General features: G+C 48.1%; 1 protein-coding gene across 6 annotated transcripts in view; it reads left to right on the top strand.

Moving 5' to 3' along the window:
* The window catches only part of Tln2 (talin 2), a 425,612-nt gene extending 412,072 nt beyond the window's left edge, over nt 1–13,540 (top strand). For 5 of the 6 annotated variants that reach the window (XM_085844751.1, XM_085844753.1, XM_085844752.1 and 2 more), the window contains 5 exons: nt 1,064–1,189; nt 3,063–3,125; nt 3,217–3,399; nt 6,380–6,505; nt 9,117–13,539. In XM_085844751.1, coding sequence (XP_085700877.1) covers nt 1,064–1,189; nt 3,063–3,125; nt 3,217–3,399; nt 6,380–6,505; nt 9,117–9,245 — 627 coding nt within the window. In that variant the 3' untranslated portion in view covers nt 9,246–13,539. Of the gene's footprint in view, nt 1–1,063; nt 1,190–3,062; nt 3,126–3,216; nt 3,400–6,379; nt 6,506–9,116 lie in introns of all 6 variants that reach the window. The other variant, XM_085844756.1, reaches the window with a different exon arrangement.
* Nucleotides 13,541–17,155: the final 3,615 nt, after the last annotated feature.

Below are 17,155 nucleotides of genomic sequence, written 5' to 3'. Positions count from 1 at the left end.
ATAGCTCAGCGGTTGAGAGCACTGACTGCTCTTCTGAAGGTCCTGAGTTCAAATCCATGTGTTCAAAACCACATGGTGGTTCACAACCACCCGTAATGAGATCTGACACCCTCTTCTGGTGTGTCTGAAGACAGCTGCAGTGTACTTATTTATAATAATAAATAAATCTTTAAAAAAAAAAGAAAGAAAGAAAAATGTAAAGATTAAAATCAAAACCTGCAGAAAGTGGAGAAGAGGGCCTTCTGATCAGCAATGACAAATATCCCTGTAGGCAAAGGCTTGGCAGGGAATTATAAGGAAACTCCATTTTCATGAGGCTTCGGTCAGAATCTGATGCTGGGCATTCTGCTGCTGTAACATGGGCTCGGGCTCTGAGGCCACTTGAAGCAAGAGTCTGGGTGACATGGGGAGCTAGCACAGGCTTTTATTGTCTCATCAGCAAAATAAGGGAATTGCCTTTTGGTGAGTCCCCTGATGGCTTAATCTGTTATATGCTTCGCTTTCTTTTGCAGAAGGAATTTCCAGAAAAAAAAAAAAAAAAAAAAAAAAAAAACAAACCTCTTACTCTCCAGGTCATGAAATAAATATATACAACACATACATTCATGTGTATTTCTATGCCTCTATATAAACGTGATGTCACGCATTTGGGGCCTATGCATTTCAGGACCATGTTTGAGCTTGACATTCTGGCCAAATATGTCACCACCCATTCTTTTTGACTTTGATAGTTGATTGCTGTGAGCTGCACTATCGATGCTTCTGAAGCCTTCAGAGTGTCTCACCCACAGTGAATTTTAAAGACTGTGGTTTGGAAAAGTGCTTTTGTCTCAGACCCTTCTGATTTAAAACGTGTGTAGAATGTCACCACTAATAGCTTTTACTTTCTAGTGGAGGGGGAAGGGAGGCTGCAGATGGAGAGGCCTCCCAACCCTGGGTGTGGCTTGTCTACAAAAAAGCAATAGGTGCCCGAAGAGCCAGGTGATCGAGCAGTAAGTAGCTTGGCAGAAAGAACCCTTTGTGGCCGTACATTGCATATGACTTGGCTTTCTTTTCCTTGTAGCAAGCAGATGAGACCCTGGATTTTGAAGAACAGATCTTAGAAGCTGCTAAATCCATTGCTGCTGCCACAAGTGCCCTGGTCAAATCGGCCTCAGCAGCCCAGAGGGAGCTGGTAGCCCAAGGCAAGGTGGGTCACCATGACTAGCTAAGCCACAGAGCATGCATGGAGGGATGGAGGAGAAATGTTTGGCTTGAGACAAGAAATGCATGTTGGAATCCTGTTGCTGGGTTACAAGTCTTTTCCCCACCACTGAAAACTGCTTAAATTCCATCAGCTGAGTGAAAGCTTCAGTTCTAGGCCTCTCATCTGCTTCTCGTTAAAGAAAACGTCCCACGCCAGGCAGAGAGCAGGGCCTGAAAGAGACACTTATAGTCCCACTGTGTATTAGGCTGTCTAAACTGTCAGCATTTCCTGGTAAATGCCATAGTTCAGGGGCTCTATAATCCCACTTCCCTGCTCCGAATGCCTCCATTTGGTTTTAGGACCATTGGGTAAACGCTGGTCAGCTTGCCATTTAGTGCCTTGCTGAGCCTGTGGCTCACAAAGCCATCTAGACTTAAATCTGAGATTCCCTCGGTCGACTTCATCATTATTAACTCAGTCCACCTGTGTAAAAGCTTTTCAACATTTAAAAGATGTCATGTGTCCTGTTGTTCTCATACATGGGACCAGTCTATCCAGACTGGATCTTGCTGAGAGCTTCCCAAATACAAAGGCTCTACTGTATCCAGGTACCTGTAGAGTTGTCAACCTGAGGAGGATTTAGTCACGTGTGTGTGTGTGTGTGTGTGTGTGTGTGTGTGTGTGTGTGTGTTTTGTGAGGCCTTTTCTGTTTGTATGCAAAGAGCTGGGGTCGAGTTTGAGAGAACAGACAAGAAGCTTGACCAGTGGCAGTTCAAGTTCTATTAGGAAGTTGTGTGCCACTTAGTCTAAGTGACTTGCTTGCTCTTCTTTCTAAACCATCATGTGGTCTATCATTCAAGATCACTGGAGGTACATCTTCCCACCCAAGCATGAGGTCTGACCACTGGGCTTCTCACCGAATCTCTGAAGGTCCTGCCTCATGTCCAACTCACCATGCCTTTCCATTAAGTTCTTGTAGGCTGGACAGTCTGCCAAGACCAAGATCCCTGAAGCATTTAGCTTCCTTCAAACATAGTAAAAGATCTATGCTAAACAGATTGCTATATACCAGAGAATCTACCCTGACTGTGATAGGTTTCCTGCCCTCCCTAGGACTTGGTTTGTACAGGCACTTAAAAGTTGAGAAAGGAAGTTCGGATGATTTTGGCGTAGCTATAGGACTTCATGACAGTCTTGGGGTTTCGCCTGACACTCAGGAGGTATCTGCAATTGTTGATGGATCCCCAGTCTTGTTTTCAGATTGATATACTCATCTCTTTCCTGCAACAAAACCTTCTAGATCTGGACAAAAAACAAAACAAAAAAAAACAAAAAACCCTCTCATTTGCTATGATTTCTAAGCAGGTGCAGAGAGGATTCTTCCTTCAATGTCCCCTTTGTCCCCTCTACAGAGAAAACATATTTCCTTAAGACACAGTCTGCCCTCATTTGCAGAGAGGGAACTATATCTTCTGCTAGAATCGCACCCCATGGCTTTCAAGGTGGGAGCAGGAGAGATCTAAATGCCCTTGAAGGAGGAAACCTTGATGTTTCCTTGACAAAGGAAAGGTCAACAGAGGTAGTCGGCATCAGAGAGAGGCCAAATTATTATTTCCTAGAAATATGGTACCCAACAGCTACACGGGAGCCATTTGGAACATTGTCCTTTGATTATATGGGGCCAGTCAATACCAGCCAGCAGGTCCTGACCCAGTGAATCAATTGCTGGGATCCTGTGAAAGGAATGATTGGCCCATTCCAAGGTCAGTGTTATTGGTTAAGATGACCAGACAGTGCTGTGCTGCAGGGCACAGGAGGATCTGGGGAGGCTGCAGCTCACCTTGCTCATAACCAACTTCCCTCCCCTGTTCACCAGGTGGGCTCCATCCCTGCCAACGCTGCCGATGATGGACAGTGGTCCCAGGGGCTGATCTCTGCCGTGAGTCACCTTCATTTCCTCCTCATTTGCTTTGTGGATTCCCTCAAGGGAGGTTTGGGCCTTGGGTCACTTCTCTGTTGACTCTCCTCAGGCCCGGATGGTGGCGGCAGCAACCAGCAGTCTCTGTGAGGCAGCCAATGCCTCTGTGCAGGGACATGCCAGTGAGGAAAAGCTCATCTCATCTGCCAAGCAGGTCGCAGCTTCAACCGCTCAGCTGCTGGTGGCCTGCAAGGTGAAGGCCGACCAGGATTCAGAGGCCATGAAGCGGCTACAGGTAATGGTCACTGATGCTGGTGGGAAAATACTCCTGTTGGAGCGGGTAAGTGTCGCCAAAGGGGACCGTCTCACTTCCTTGGCATGACCTACCAGGCTTTCCATCCACCAGCTCTGTCTCGCTCTCCAGCCTCATCTTCTGCCGTCTGCATCCGTGCATCTCACGACCACTGCCCACCACATCCACATAGCATCTGGGCCTTCTGAGCTGGTGCCCGTGGGCCATCACTCACCTGGAATGGTCTGGCCTCCCACCAGCCCAATCCAGCAAACTTCTGTTTGTCTTCTGTGACTAGAACTCTTCCTGACTCCCTCCTCTTTCCTGCCAGAGCCCCTGGCCTGGCCACTCTTATGATTCCTGTCACATGGCACCTCTGCCTCTGTTTTTCTGTGTCTTGGCTGTGAGCATCTCAGGTAATCCATCTTCATCATGGCCCCTGATTCAGAGAAGGTCCTTAGGATTTGCTCCAGCAGGGGGAGAGAGCACAGAGGGGATTTGAGAAAGTTGCTAAGGTTTTCCTCCCAGAACCCAGAAAGTATGTATAGAACAATCAAGTCCTTCCCCATACATAGACATTGGTCTGACTGTTTTAATTACAAAACTCTTTGGGAGCTGTAAAGATGACTCAGTGGGTAAAGGTGCTTGCCTGATGACCCAAGTTAGATCTGTGGAATCTACATGGTAGAAGGAGAGAACTGACTCCCACAAGGTGACTTCTGACCTCCACATGGCATGTGGGCTTACACACATACACAAAGATATACATACACACACACACACATATACAAAGATATATATATACATATACATACACACACACACACGGACTGTTTTAAACACAATAAAGGAGTAATTTGAAGTGGGAAGAGCATTGCGCTGCCTCAGTGCCCCACACGTCAGATGTTTTGACTTCTGTTTCTCTCATCCTCTACGTGAGATGCTTGCGTCTGGTTGTGATCATAGCGAGATGCATCCGCCTTCCTGTCACATTCCGTACCATGCAGTTTCTCCTTGCGGCGGAGGCGCCATTCCTCATGAGTCTCGTTTTCAGTGACTGCATGGTTTCACGTCAGCTGACTGTGCCAGCTCCCCCCATGCTTCAGACATTGTATTTGTTTCCAGTTCTCTAGAATTTTAGTATGATAAGTGTTATTGTATAGATCATTTGTATTGCCTAGAAGTGTCTGATATATGCATCATGAGTAAAATCATAAAGGGCAGAAAGTCCAGGTGATTCTTAGAGACTCAGTCATGTCATGTGGTTTTTAAAATCCTTATTTTTTCCTTGGATGTGGGACTCCGACATATGGGAGACGCTCTGAGGAAAATACTTGGGTTAAGAGCGATCTGGGTTCCAGGGCTAGGGCTACAGCTGTCTGGCAGATTGCTTGCCTAGCACACATCCAATGTTGGGTTTAATCCTTAGTACCACGTAAAACAGGGTTGGTGATGTAAGCCTGTGAGACCAGTACTTGGGAGGTGGAAGCTGGAAGATCAGAAGTCCCAAGTCATGGCTATCCCTTGGACATAAACTCTTGACTCTGAGAGAAATGGGCAAAGAGCCTTGGAAATTTGATGAAGCTCTGATCACCACTGAAAGATAATTCCAAACCCCAGCTTGCAGACGACAATTCCCCAGGGCCCTGAAGATAACGAGTAAACCAAGGACTGAGTAGATGGCTCAGTGGGTGAAGTGCTTGCATGTACAAGCTTAAGGATCCAAGTTTGATCCCAGCACCCACATAAAAGCCAGACCCAGTGGCATGTGCCTAAAATCCCAGTGTGAGAGAGGCAAAAATAGATCCCTGGGGCTCACTGGACAGCCAACTTCTGAACTCCATGCACGAGCACACTTACACACACACACACACACACACCAGTAAGCTAGAATGGGTAAGAGTCGGTAATAAAAAGATGGAGACTTCCATTGACAGAGTCTATGAGATGCGCTCCAGCAATCTCTTCATCTTAGTTCATAAAGCATAAGCCTGGCTGTGCCTTACATTCTGCCCATCAAGTCTCATTCCTTACAAGACTCTTTTACACACGAGCGGGTGTTCCCTGCCTTGTCTCATAGCCCTCCACTCCCTCAGGAAACCTTCAGTGAATCCCAGCTCTGAGCAGCTTCTGTACCAGGTGCACCAAGGTACTCAGAGTTTAATCATGCCCCTGCCCTCAAGTTGTTAGACCCAGGCTAGGGCTGTCCCTGTCAGAAAGACCCAGATGCAACAAGGGCTGTAAAAAGTCAGCCCAGAGCGCCACAAACACTGACGGAGAGAAGGTGAGCCAGGGCCACAACGTGCAGCGGATCATGAAGCCTGAGCCATCATTTCAAACACGTTTGGTTAGGACCAAGGGGCAGTGGCTTTCTTCTGGCCAAAGGCAGCCTGCGTATACTTCTGTAACAGGCACGCACCCCTTACTGCATGCCCTTCAATTCCCCCTCCAAAGCATGGGCTCAAGCCAGAGAGTAAAGACTCAGTAACGTGCTTACTCTCTGTAAGTACGAGGGCCTGAGCTAGATCCCCAGGGCCCACAGACGAACGCTGAGCTGAGTGTGGTGTCCGATGTTTGCAATCCAAATACTGGAAAGGCAAAGATGAGAGCAACCCCAGGGCTCACCACCCGGCCAGGTGAACCTAACGGATGAACTTGAGACCACTGAGACTCTGTCTCAAAGGAAGTAGGTGGTGTGTCTGGGGCTGTCCTCTGTCCTCCATATCCACATACATGTAGCCCACATAAACACACACATAAAAGCATTTTTTAAAATGAATGTGGTTTTTTGGGAGCCAGGAACTATATTTCAATCCATCACTGAAAGAACTGTACTTAGCTGTCAGTGTTGGAGGAGTTGACGTATCCCGCTGGCTCCAGATAACTTCTGTGTTATAACTTGGTCTCATGAACTTCATGTCTGTTCTTGCCAGACTCGTGCTCTTTTGCTAATGATGTCACGCATGTCTTGTCCTCTCTCCAGGCGGCAGGAAATGCTGTGAAAAGAGCCTCAGACAATCTTGTTCGTGCAGCCCAGAAGGCGGCATTTGGCAAAGCTGATGACGATGATGTTGTGGTGAAAACCAAGTTCGTGGGAGGCATTGCTCAGGTGAGTGGCCAGACACACAGGCGTGTGTGCCTGCCAAGAAAGACGAGGCTTATATTACAGCAGATGCTCAACAAAGCAGGGCCTTAAACAGGATGCAAGTCCATCTCTTCTGAGTGTAACTGTCCGTAAGCCATGTAGGAAGGGGTGATGTTTCTGCTGTGTTTGAGACCCGGACTGCACCTTATTCTCCCTCCCTGAATGTTGCCGCTGGCAACTGGGTCCAAGATGGCTTCCTTACCAACTTCAGTGTCCCATCTGTAAGGAAGAGGGACAAGCAGTGGAATTTACAAATCTCACTTCCTCTCCTACGCCATTGGTCAATGTGTAGCCACTGTGCAGCATGGGAAGTGGGAGGTTTTTTCTGGACAGTCATGTTCCTAGCTAAAAGTCAGGCATTCTATTATAAAGAAAGGTACAGAGAGTGAGTAGCCAAGAGTACAGCAGCGATATCTTTGGGATAGCCACCATGTCAGTCCCGCCACAGGCAGAATGGCCCCTTCTCTCGCCCAGGACTGTTATAAGACGACTTGGGTTTCTTAGGCAGGGTTGTGTTCTCATGCATAGAAGTATAGAGGAAGTGCCAGGGAGCCAGGCCTGTGGTTTTTGGATGATATATATATATATATATATATATATATATATATATATAGAGAGAGAGAGAGAGAGAGAGAGAGAGAGAGAACGAGAATGAATCTGTTACACGGGGCTGTGTTCTTAACAGCATCAGGTATTCTCTGTGCCTTCCTGGACTCTTGCAAACTATTCCAGGTTTTAACTATAGACCAAGTTGTTTGTTTTGTTGTTTTTTTTTAATCAGAACGTGTTTTTTTTATTTACTTGTTCCTTTAGAAGTCTCATATAGCCGGGCGTGGTGGCGCACGCCTTTAATCCCAGCACTTGGGAGGCAGAGGCAGGCGGATCTCTGAGTTCGAGGCCAGCCTGGTCTACAGAGTGAGTTCCAGGACAGCTGGGCTACACAGAGAAACCCTGTCTCGAAAAACCAAAAAAAAAAAAAAAAAAGAAGTCTCATATAAAAGAGTCCCTGATCAATTGAATTTGGGAAATACTACCGCGTCTAGTACCCCACACCTTGGTCAATAAATTTGTGGGCATAGTGGACATTCTGGGAGAGTCCACTGAAGGGAACTTGTTTGGCTTTCTTGAACACAAACTCGCCCAGTCCCACTGTGCCCGTTGACCCGGATTCCTCAGATTTAGAAGCACAAGAGGTGTGCATTTGTTGTCTGTATCTCCACAACTTTCACATCCTTGGATTCAACCCACAGTGGCTTGAAAATAGTCAGGAAAAACTGCGACTCTACTGGATGTTCTAGAAAGGCTGTTTTTCTGGTCATTCTTTAAACGATTCCATTTAGCAGTCGTGTGCATGCTGTTCACATTACATTCTGTCTTATAAGCCATCTGGAGATTATTCAAAATATATGAAAGGGAGCCGGAGAGATGGCTCAGAGGGTAAAGTGCTTGTCATGCTAGCATGAAGATCTGAGTTTGATCCCCAAATCCCATGTTTTTTTTTTTTTTTAAAATAGGTGTGTTGTGTATGTATATAGGTAATACCAGTGCTAAAGAGGTAGAAAGGGTCTGCTAGCCAGCCAGCCTGGTTCCAGATAAAAGTCAGAGACACTGCTCCCAGGAACAAGGTGAATGGCTCCCTGAGAAGCAACAGTCACACACACACACACACACACACACATACACACATGCACGCACGCACTCACATGTATACCTATACATACACGAAGCTGTACATATATATATATATATATATATATATATATATATATATATATGTATGTATGTATGCATGCATGTACTCACCAAACAAAAATAATAATAGTACAGGAGGAATATTCATAGGTAATATGGGAATACTGTGACATTTTAAATCAAGGGCTTGATCCACCATAGATTTGGCGGTCTAGCCACCTAGGACTCCGAGTCCAGGAATCCATCCCCAAATTTATATGAAGGCCACTTTGTGGTTGGGGGTCCTAGCTTTACCTCCCTTTCTACCAAATGAGTCACTTTAATGACCCATCTCTCTCAGCCTCAGATCCCTCATTATAAATACAGGTCTTTCACAGGCTTGCCACAAAAGCATTGGGACAGTCTAAGTCAAGTGCAGACACCAAGCCTGGTATCAATACAAAAGGTGTTTGCTACTAGGTCCCTACCAAGAAGTCAGCTTCTTCCCCCCCCCACCCCCCCCCACCCCCGCCCAATCAGATGGCTCATTGGTGTCAAAACCAAGCCGTGAGGTAGGCTAGTTTCCAGAGCTAAGAATGTTGTTCCCGGGCCAGTATTACGGCTCAGCAAGTAAAGATGCTTTCATGGTAAAGGCACGTGGCCTGGGGCCTGGAGACCTGGGTCAATCCCCAGGACCCACACGTTGAAAACAGAGAACTGACTTCTACATATTGTCCTCTGACCTCCACATGTGTGCTAAGGCACATGCGCATACCCTCAACATACATAAATACATGTTTTGTTTTTTAAAAAAGAACGCTCATCTGCGTCCATCACCAGAGGGGCTGTGGAAGACAGGCCTTCACAAAAGCTTCAGCTCCGTTCCGCTCTTGTCTCCTTTCAGATCATTGCAGCCCAGGAGGAAATGCTGAAGAAAGAACGAGAGCTGGAGGAAGCCAGGAAGAAGCTGGCCCAGATCCGCCAGCAGCAGTACAAATTCCTCCCCACAGAGCTGAGGGAAGATGAGGGCTAAGACCCGCCCATGCTGGCGAGCCCCAGGAGGTGGTTCCTACTCCCCCAACAAGAACTGGACATACTGGTGTCCCCCAGAGCCAGGAACTTCCTGGAAACTGCTGGCCCTCCACCGGAGTCTGTCTCTCTCAGTCCTCAGTCCCTCAGTCACTATCCGCTGCATGATCATGGTCTCACACGGTACAGTGTCCCACCCACAGCTCCTCCAGCTCCCTCACGCCTCGCTATATCTCAGGACAGAGGGCGCATTTCGTGGACTGTTACCAAAAAAGAAAAGTCAGTATTACATTGTTCTCAGACACCTGTACTCCGCGTCCTCTAAGACTGCTCCAGGGCCTCTTTGTGAAATCACACTCGGGAAAGAACAATGCTAATAACGGCTCACAGGAATCATCAGTATCATGGACATAGAGATTCTCTCTCTGGAGAGAAGACAGCTGGAGTTGGACACTGTTAATAAAGCCAGAAACACTCCCAAGTGGACTCTGGAGTCACAGAGGTCCGTGTAAGTGTGGAGCACTGACTCACCCACGGGGGAGAAGATCCCCTGCCCCGTTTGCACGCTTTTCTCGCCTCAGTGTGTAAGCTCCTTGTACAACTACACCCATCTTGTATTCTGTGGCCCAGAAAAATGGAAGTTATTTTATTTTTTTTCCCCCTTCCGTAATCCAAAGGGCAGAGTTGTGGAAAGTGGTCAGGGTTAGGTGGGTAGGGGCCGGAATAAAATACTGGGCTCCTCACTCAGCAAAGCTGTTTCAGTTTATGCAGACACACACATGGAGACTATGTCCCTGATGGATCTCAGTGCAGCGCCCCCTGGAGGAAGAGTCAGGTAGCATTTAGGAAGGAGGTTCCCATGTTCGAGCCCTATTATCAGTTTCTGTGAACTTGAGAGGGTCAAAGTTCAAGAAGGAAAGTTATTTGTTTAGAACTTTTACCTTTGATCTCAAGAGGGCATTTCTCACCATTTATCTTAATATTCCTAAAATCTAAATGTCCCCTCTGGTCATTGTGAACCTGTGTGACAGCGTTGCTTGTTGTCCCAGAAGTGTTTTCACAGTACATCATCTGGGTGCTGCCCTTTCAGCCTCCGGATGCCTTCCCCTCGTGCCTTTCCTCTCAGGGCCCTCTTCTGGGGAGAAAGTTAGAGATCCCTGACTTTACATTTGAGCTGAGCCTCTGCCTAAGATGATGGATGAGGGAGGGCCTGATATCAAGTACCAGCATGTTAATGAATTCATGAAGAGTTAGCAGGGGCGTGCTTAGACTGTAGCTCAGTTGGTAGAGTGTTTGCCTGGTTAGCATGCACAAAGCACTGGGTCCCATCATATAAACTCGATGTGGTGCCACAAGCCTGTAATCCCAGCACCAGGGAGATAGAGGCAGGTGGGTCAGAAGTTCAAGGTTATCTTTGCCTACATAGTAAGTCAGAGACCAGCCTTGGCTACATAGTAAATTATAGAGAAAAGCCTCGGCTACATGAGACCCCGCCTCCAAAAGAGGAGAGAAAAAAAAAAAAAGGCATATGGTCTTCAAGGCTAATGGCTGCTGAGGGCAGGCTTTCTCTCCCTTAATGATATGATACTGGTACCACATTGTATGTTGGGCTCACCACTTCGATCCAGATTTCTACCAAAGAAAAAACACTGGTACTCTAGTCCTCCGAAAGGAAAGAAAGAATCAACCTTTGACCTTGCCAGATGAGTCTCCTCAAGCAGACTCTCCTGTGCCGCAGTTCTAAAACATAATGAAATTCTGACACCTTCCCAGATGTGTAGAGACTTACACATGCTGCACAAAGGAATTCCTTTCACACAGGTAGAAGGATCTAAGTACGGTGTGAATGAAAAGCAAATGCAGGGCACACGTGGAAGGAGTGAGGCTGAGCAGGGCTGCTGGAGAGCCTCCATGCTGGGAGCCCTTGATGCTCATGGGAAAGCAAACCGCCTCGCTCACCCTTGTTAACTGTAACTCTTTTTGTTTGTTTTGTTTTGTTTTTCCCAGACAGGGTTTCTCTGTATAGCCCTGGCTGTCCTGGAACTCACTCTGTAGACCAGGCTGGCCTCGAACTCAGAAATCCGCCTGCCTCTGCCTCCCAAGTGCTGGGATTAAAGGTGTGCGCCACCACTTCACGCCTTTGCTGGGTACTGTCCAAAACTATTAAGCCAAACCCCAAAGTTCATGATCAAGATGGTGATCTCACACAGTAGGACAAGAGGCTCTCCTGCAGCTGGCTCACCCTCTTCCTGTAGGATATGCTTCCAGGCAGCTAGCCCCTCACCCCTCCTTCTACCTGTCCCCTGCCACATTGGACATTCCAGGGGCAGGACAGATACCAAGTGTCTACCCCAGGGTGGTTTAAAACTTTCACAGAAGTGGACACAGGAGAAGACCTCTAACAAATGAAGGCAAGGGACCGTGAGGGGAGTTTGAGGACAGTGGGAGTGTGCCCTCCTGTCTCGGGTGATGTGCACTAGGAACTTGGGAGGAGGTCGTTCTCAGGTATCTCCTGCCATGGTCGTGGGCCTACTTCTCACCTGTCCCTTGCTAGCCCATGCTGTGTCCATGTATGTGAATGTCCTCGCAGCTGGCTGATCTCGTTTCATAAACCGGCAGAAATGCTGGGCTTCAGGCATTACTTACTGCTGCTGCTGGTGTCCCCAGAGGCACTGAGGGGTCTTGTGGCTCCTAAGGGAGAAAGAATGCAGATGTAGTGAATTGCAGTTTGAAGTAGTTTCAAGGCCCAGGACCCAAGGCCTGGAACATGGAATCCATCTGTGAGGGGGACTGGGAATGCAGCAAAGTGCACTCCTGCCTCTGGTCCCGTGAGGGAGGCCAACATTGGGTGTTGAATCCTTACACTGATCTTCCTGTCCTGCGTTTCCCTGTTTGATGGTCAAAAGTAGGATGTGCCTGATGGCTGGGAAATTGCATTTGGCTTACTTCCGCCTTTCAGAGGTCTTTTGGTTTTCAGGATGCAAAAGCCATGTTTGGTCAGACAGCCCTGGGTAGCCCTTCCACTGGCCAGTTTGGGGGGTGGTCTTGACGGTCATCATAAGCTGATACTTAGGACCAAGACAGTCCTCCAGTTGGCGTTGGTGATTTCCAGAGGCAGCTGCCCTGGCTTCAGTTTGTGCACGGGCTTTCAGGGCTAAGCCACCACAGATCTGCTGGCGCACACTCTTCGCCCAGAAAACCCTGTAAGCCTCTTAGCACACACATCTGCTTGTTGTCTGAGTTCTCTTCCGGCTGGTGAGAGTACGGACAGCTGAAACCAAGTGTTTAAAACCGTGTAGTGAGGTGTGACGGCGAACATTTAGAATCCCAGCACTGGGGAGGTGGAGGCAGGAGAATTGCCAAGTCTAAGGTCAGCCTGGGCTGGGTAGCAAGATCCTGTCTCAGAAAAACCAACAGCTAATGGAAGTAACTTAGTGTTAAAATGTTTGCCTCGTAAGTGCTAGGCCCTGGGTTGGTTCCCAGCAACACACAGACTTTAACCAAAATGTCCCACCACCTAAAAGCATGTATTTATCCCCACCTCCTAAGCGGCCCCAGAACCAGAACCTGATGAAGGAATTAGGGTGGAGGTGTTAAGCAGTGCACACTGCACTTCCTCTTGTCTCTCTGGCAGGTGGTCCCCCAAATCTCCCTGAGCTTTGCAGTTCAGGGCTAAGGTAGAGCCTCTGGGAGGTAAAGCTTAAGATCTCAGCACTGATTGTATGCTCTGCTCAAACACCTAGAAGAAACGAACTCAGTGACGGCGCACACAGACAGACACATCTAAGTGACTGAGCAAGTTACAAGGAACTGGAAGAAAATAGTTGCTTACAGGCTGAGAGGCAACAGTGCCCAGAGTCCTAAAAGCCAAAGAATGGTCTTAGGGGCTATGCTGGTGGCCCAGATCTCACCTCTCCCCAGAGTCCCTCCCACAGAGTCGGCAGCCTCCGCTAGGGAAGACATCCTCCACAAATCGCCTGACGTCACTGCTCCATCAGGGTGAGCTAGCACTTGGTGTATTAAGTTGTGGTCATTTGGAATGAGCACGAGGAGGGAACTTCCAGTAGTCTCACAATACTATGAAGAAGGGCTGACACTTTTCTGTGAAACAGGCTAGGTTTTATCTGGTCTCCCTGGAACCCAGCTCACTGCCCACCAGGAGGCAATAGCATGCGAGCCCCTCTGCAGCCACATCTGTCAGGAGACAAGAAAGAGAAGCTCTGCCCTTGTCATAATGTTTAATCGCATAAATTAATTTATCTAATCACATAAATTATTTTTTTTATTCATCAGAAATAAACTTTTAAAGGAATGAACTTGTGTGAAGGTTTCATGGCAATGGCGGGGGGTGGGGTGGGGATGGGGTGCAAAAAAGACGGAAGAGGGCATCTTGCTTATGGAGGAGAAATTCTGCCCTGAGCCAAACATCTATCTCCACAATAACCAAGGATGGGTGTGTGTGTGTGTGTGTGTGTGTGTGTGTGTGTATACACATGTATGGGTGGGAGACGGGGGTAAGACCAGCCCCAGGGTGCCACCCAATTCCACTCTACTTCACTGACCCAGAAAAATAATGTGGTCTCCTCCTTCCTCTGAAACAAATGGGCTTCTTGAACAGGTCAGCCCTTGCAGGGACCTTGCATGTCCCTCGAAGACTAAACCCCTGAGCACAAAAGAGTGTCTATGAGGCACTGGACTTGTGGAGACCCACCACAGGAAGATTGATTAGGTTCATTTGTGACAGCTGAGGCCAAAAATGTCACCTCCAGCCTGTCTTCCTTTTGGAGGGGGTGGATCCTTGGCCAGAAGTCCTTGTTTTCAGGGCAGCCAGACTTAGAAAAATATGAAGCATTCCTAATCTGCAAGATGGGGGTGTCAGAGAATCACCATAGCAACCAAAAGTGACCTTGGGATGGACACCAGTGACTGGGGGATACTCCTGAACTCACACACTCTGAGCCAGTTGGTAATAAAGCTTGCATATCTCTGACTCAATAGGAATGACAAAAATTAGACTAGGACTGAAGACTGCTAAAACAAAAGTGAGATGCCTGGGGGGCAGACCAGGGAATAGGGTAAAAGGCTATGGTTGAACCTCCTTAGTGCCAGTCCTGTGCCGCCAGACACATCCCTCAGTGCTCAGCAGCCCTAGAAAAGGCATATGGCCGTTCTTCAAAGGGACAGCCTAAGACTCAAGGGGGCAGGAAGTAGCTGAGCAAGGTTGGCTGCTGCCTATCAAAACTCACACCCTCTGTACACAAAACTCGTATCAGGTCAAAAGGTCACCAGTGACCTTGCCTGCAAGCCTTGGCACCTGCTGTGCCCAGGACACTGGAGCTCAACTCACATTCCCAGAGATGGTCACAATTCAGGGAAGACAAACCCTAGACTCAGAGAAATGGGAATAATAGGGTACTGCTCTGAAGGTGGGCAAGGCTTCCTAGAGGGTGCGGTCTGCCCGATAACTATGCACTGGAGTTTCACAGCAGTGAAGGAGAGACACTTCAAGCTGTGGGGTTGTAAAGGCAACAGCCTGGGTTTAACGAGACAATGTCTTAGTAGAACAAGGAGCAATTCAGTGAGTCTGGGGCTTGGAGTGACAGGAGGGGAAGAAGTCAAGAATACACATCGTGTTGGGGTCCCAGAATTTTCCAGGATGGGGATGCAATAGCAAGAGGGAACTGCCATCAGACAGGCTGGCACAGGGAAGCAGATGTGAAGTGGCTACTGACCTGTTACCCCTGTTTATTCCTCATAGCAAGACACGCAGGTAGATACAAAAGTACAGTGGTTTGAATATACTTGGCCCAGGGAATGGCACGATTAGGAGGTGTGGCCTTGTTGGAAGAAGTATGTCACTGTAGGGTGGGCAGTGAGACCCTTCTCCTAGCCACGTGGGAGCCAGTCTTCTCCTGTTTGCCTTCAGAACAAGAGGTGGAACTCCAGCTCCTCCAGCCCCACATCTGCCTGGATGCTGCCATGTTCCCACCTTGATGATACTGGACTGAACCTCTGAACCTGTAAGCCAGCCCCAATTACATGTTTTCTTTATAAGAGTTGCCTTGGTCATAATGTGTGTTCACAGCAGTAAAGCCCTAAGACATAAGGCCAAAGCACAGAGAGGTTAGAGAACTGCTCCAAGTTCACTGACCCAATAGAGCTGGGATTTCCCAGCTACTCCGTAAAGATCCACTACTAAAGGACAAAGAGATTCAGGTTGGTTCTTCTAAAGCTCATGGTTTGCGTATTTACCGACTTTTAAAACACTTAATTCTTTGAGAATTTCATACATTACTTATATGTGGAAGGGGAAAGACGTGTGTGTGTGGAGGTCAGAGGACAAACTCTGATGCTGGCCCTTGCCTTCCTCTTGTTTGAGGCCAGGTCTCATTCTCTGCTGCATACACAAGGCTGGCTGGTCCATGCAGAGCTCATGGTTTCACAGTCAGCCTGCTGAGATCCTCAATGAAAGCCTGCAGGATGGAAATCGAACAGGCTGAGGTGGGGAAGAGGACCGTGGGGCCAGACATACATGAGGCAGAGCCTGGCTCATACTAGAGGCTCCTGAGCAATGAGGGATTGGGAGAGAGGAAAGACCACAAGACCATTCCATTCCATATATGTTTGTGGCAGGAAGGGGGCATCCAGAGGTCACCCCCTTCCTCTAAGAACCTTCCTGTGCTGCTCAGTCAGTGATGTATTCCAAATGATGCTCCCATAATCCTACTTTTCCCCCCCTTTTGTAGACTATGACATCTTTAAAAGTTTTATGTGTGTGTGTGTGTGTGTGTGAGAGAGAGAGAGAGAGAGAGAGAGAGAGAGAGAGAGAGAGAGAGAGAATGTTTAAACGCACCACAGAGGCCAGAGAGCCCAGGGTTCCCTGGAACTGTACTTGCAGGTAGTTGGTGGTTGAGTGCTGCCTTACAAGAGTGCTTACCGGAAACAAATCTGGGTCCTCTGGAACACCGGTGTGCCATGGTAACTATGTGACTGAGAGACATTCCCCTGGGCATTGTCATTTAAACATCTTTGCCCTGAACACAACAGAATTGCTTGCCCCATTTCCCCCAGAGTAAGAAAGCCTCTGGCATTGTGTTCCAGGATGGACTGGGGCAAGGACAGGATGGTCTATCCAGGGGCATTACCTAAGAAGGTCAGTACAAGGCCCAAAGCCTTGGGACCATATTTAGAATTCCCCGTCAATTCTGGCTTCAGGAATTCTACAGCTTGGAAAAGGAAGTTTGGTTCTCCTCTGCTCCGAACTGTGCTGCAGAAATGCTCCAAGTTTCATCAGAAGGCTGATCCTCTTCCGTAGGCGTGTGGGGCTTGGGTGGCCCAAGGTGTAAAGAGATCCAGAGCAAAGCTGGTGGCTCTGTGCTCCCGGCACTCTGATGTTATAGGGATCGTTAGAGAAGCAGGAAGGAAGATGCAGGGCTGGCCTTACTTCAGCACCTGGGTCTGTAGAAAACATTACTTTCCTCCAAGACCTTGGGCTCTGGAGAAGTCCGTCCCGCTTCCACTTGCTAGAAGGACCCAGAGTTTCAGAGAGGGACAGGAACTCAAGCTGCCCAGGAGATGGGCTGGAGCTGCCCATCAAAGGCAGCCAGGGAAGCAATTGGCCAAGGTCAATTAGAGCTTTTAGCAGCAGTGAAGGATGTTTGGAGCTGTGGGGAGGGGGAGGAGAGAAAATCATAAAAGGCTAAAACTGTAAAGTGTAGAAACGGAGATTGACAGTGCTAAAATGTAGAGTGTGGAGCTTCATCCCTAAGGGGAGAGGAGAGAAAAGCAGGGGATCTTGCACCAGTACAACTTTGCCTCACGATCTTCAGACATGCAGGCTTGACTTGTCAGGACAGCCCTCCCCCATGGGCCAAGTCCTAGAAGGAAGCCATGTTTGCAGCCGGCAGCACAGTT

Source organism: Mus caroli, unplaced genomic scaffold (genome assembly GCF_978045245.1).
Source record: "Mus caroli unplaced genomic scaffold, Mus_caroli_1 scaffold_11, whole genome shotgun sequence".
NCBI classification, from domain to species: domain Eukaryota; kingdom Metazoa; phylum Chordata; class Mammalia; order Rodentia; family Muridae; genus Mus; species Mus caroli.
This window is presented reverse-complemented; position numbering and strand designations above follow the sequence as displayed.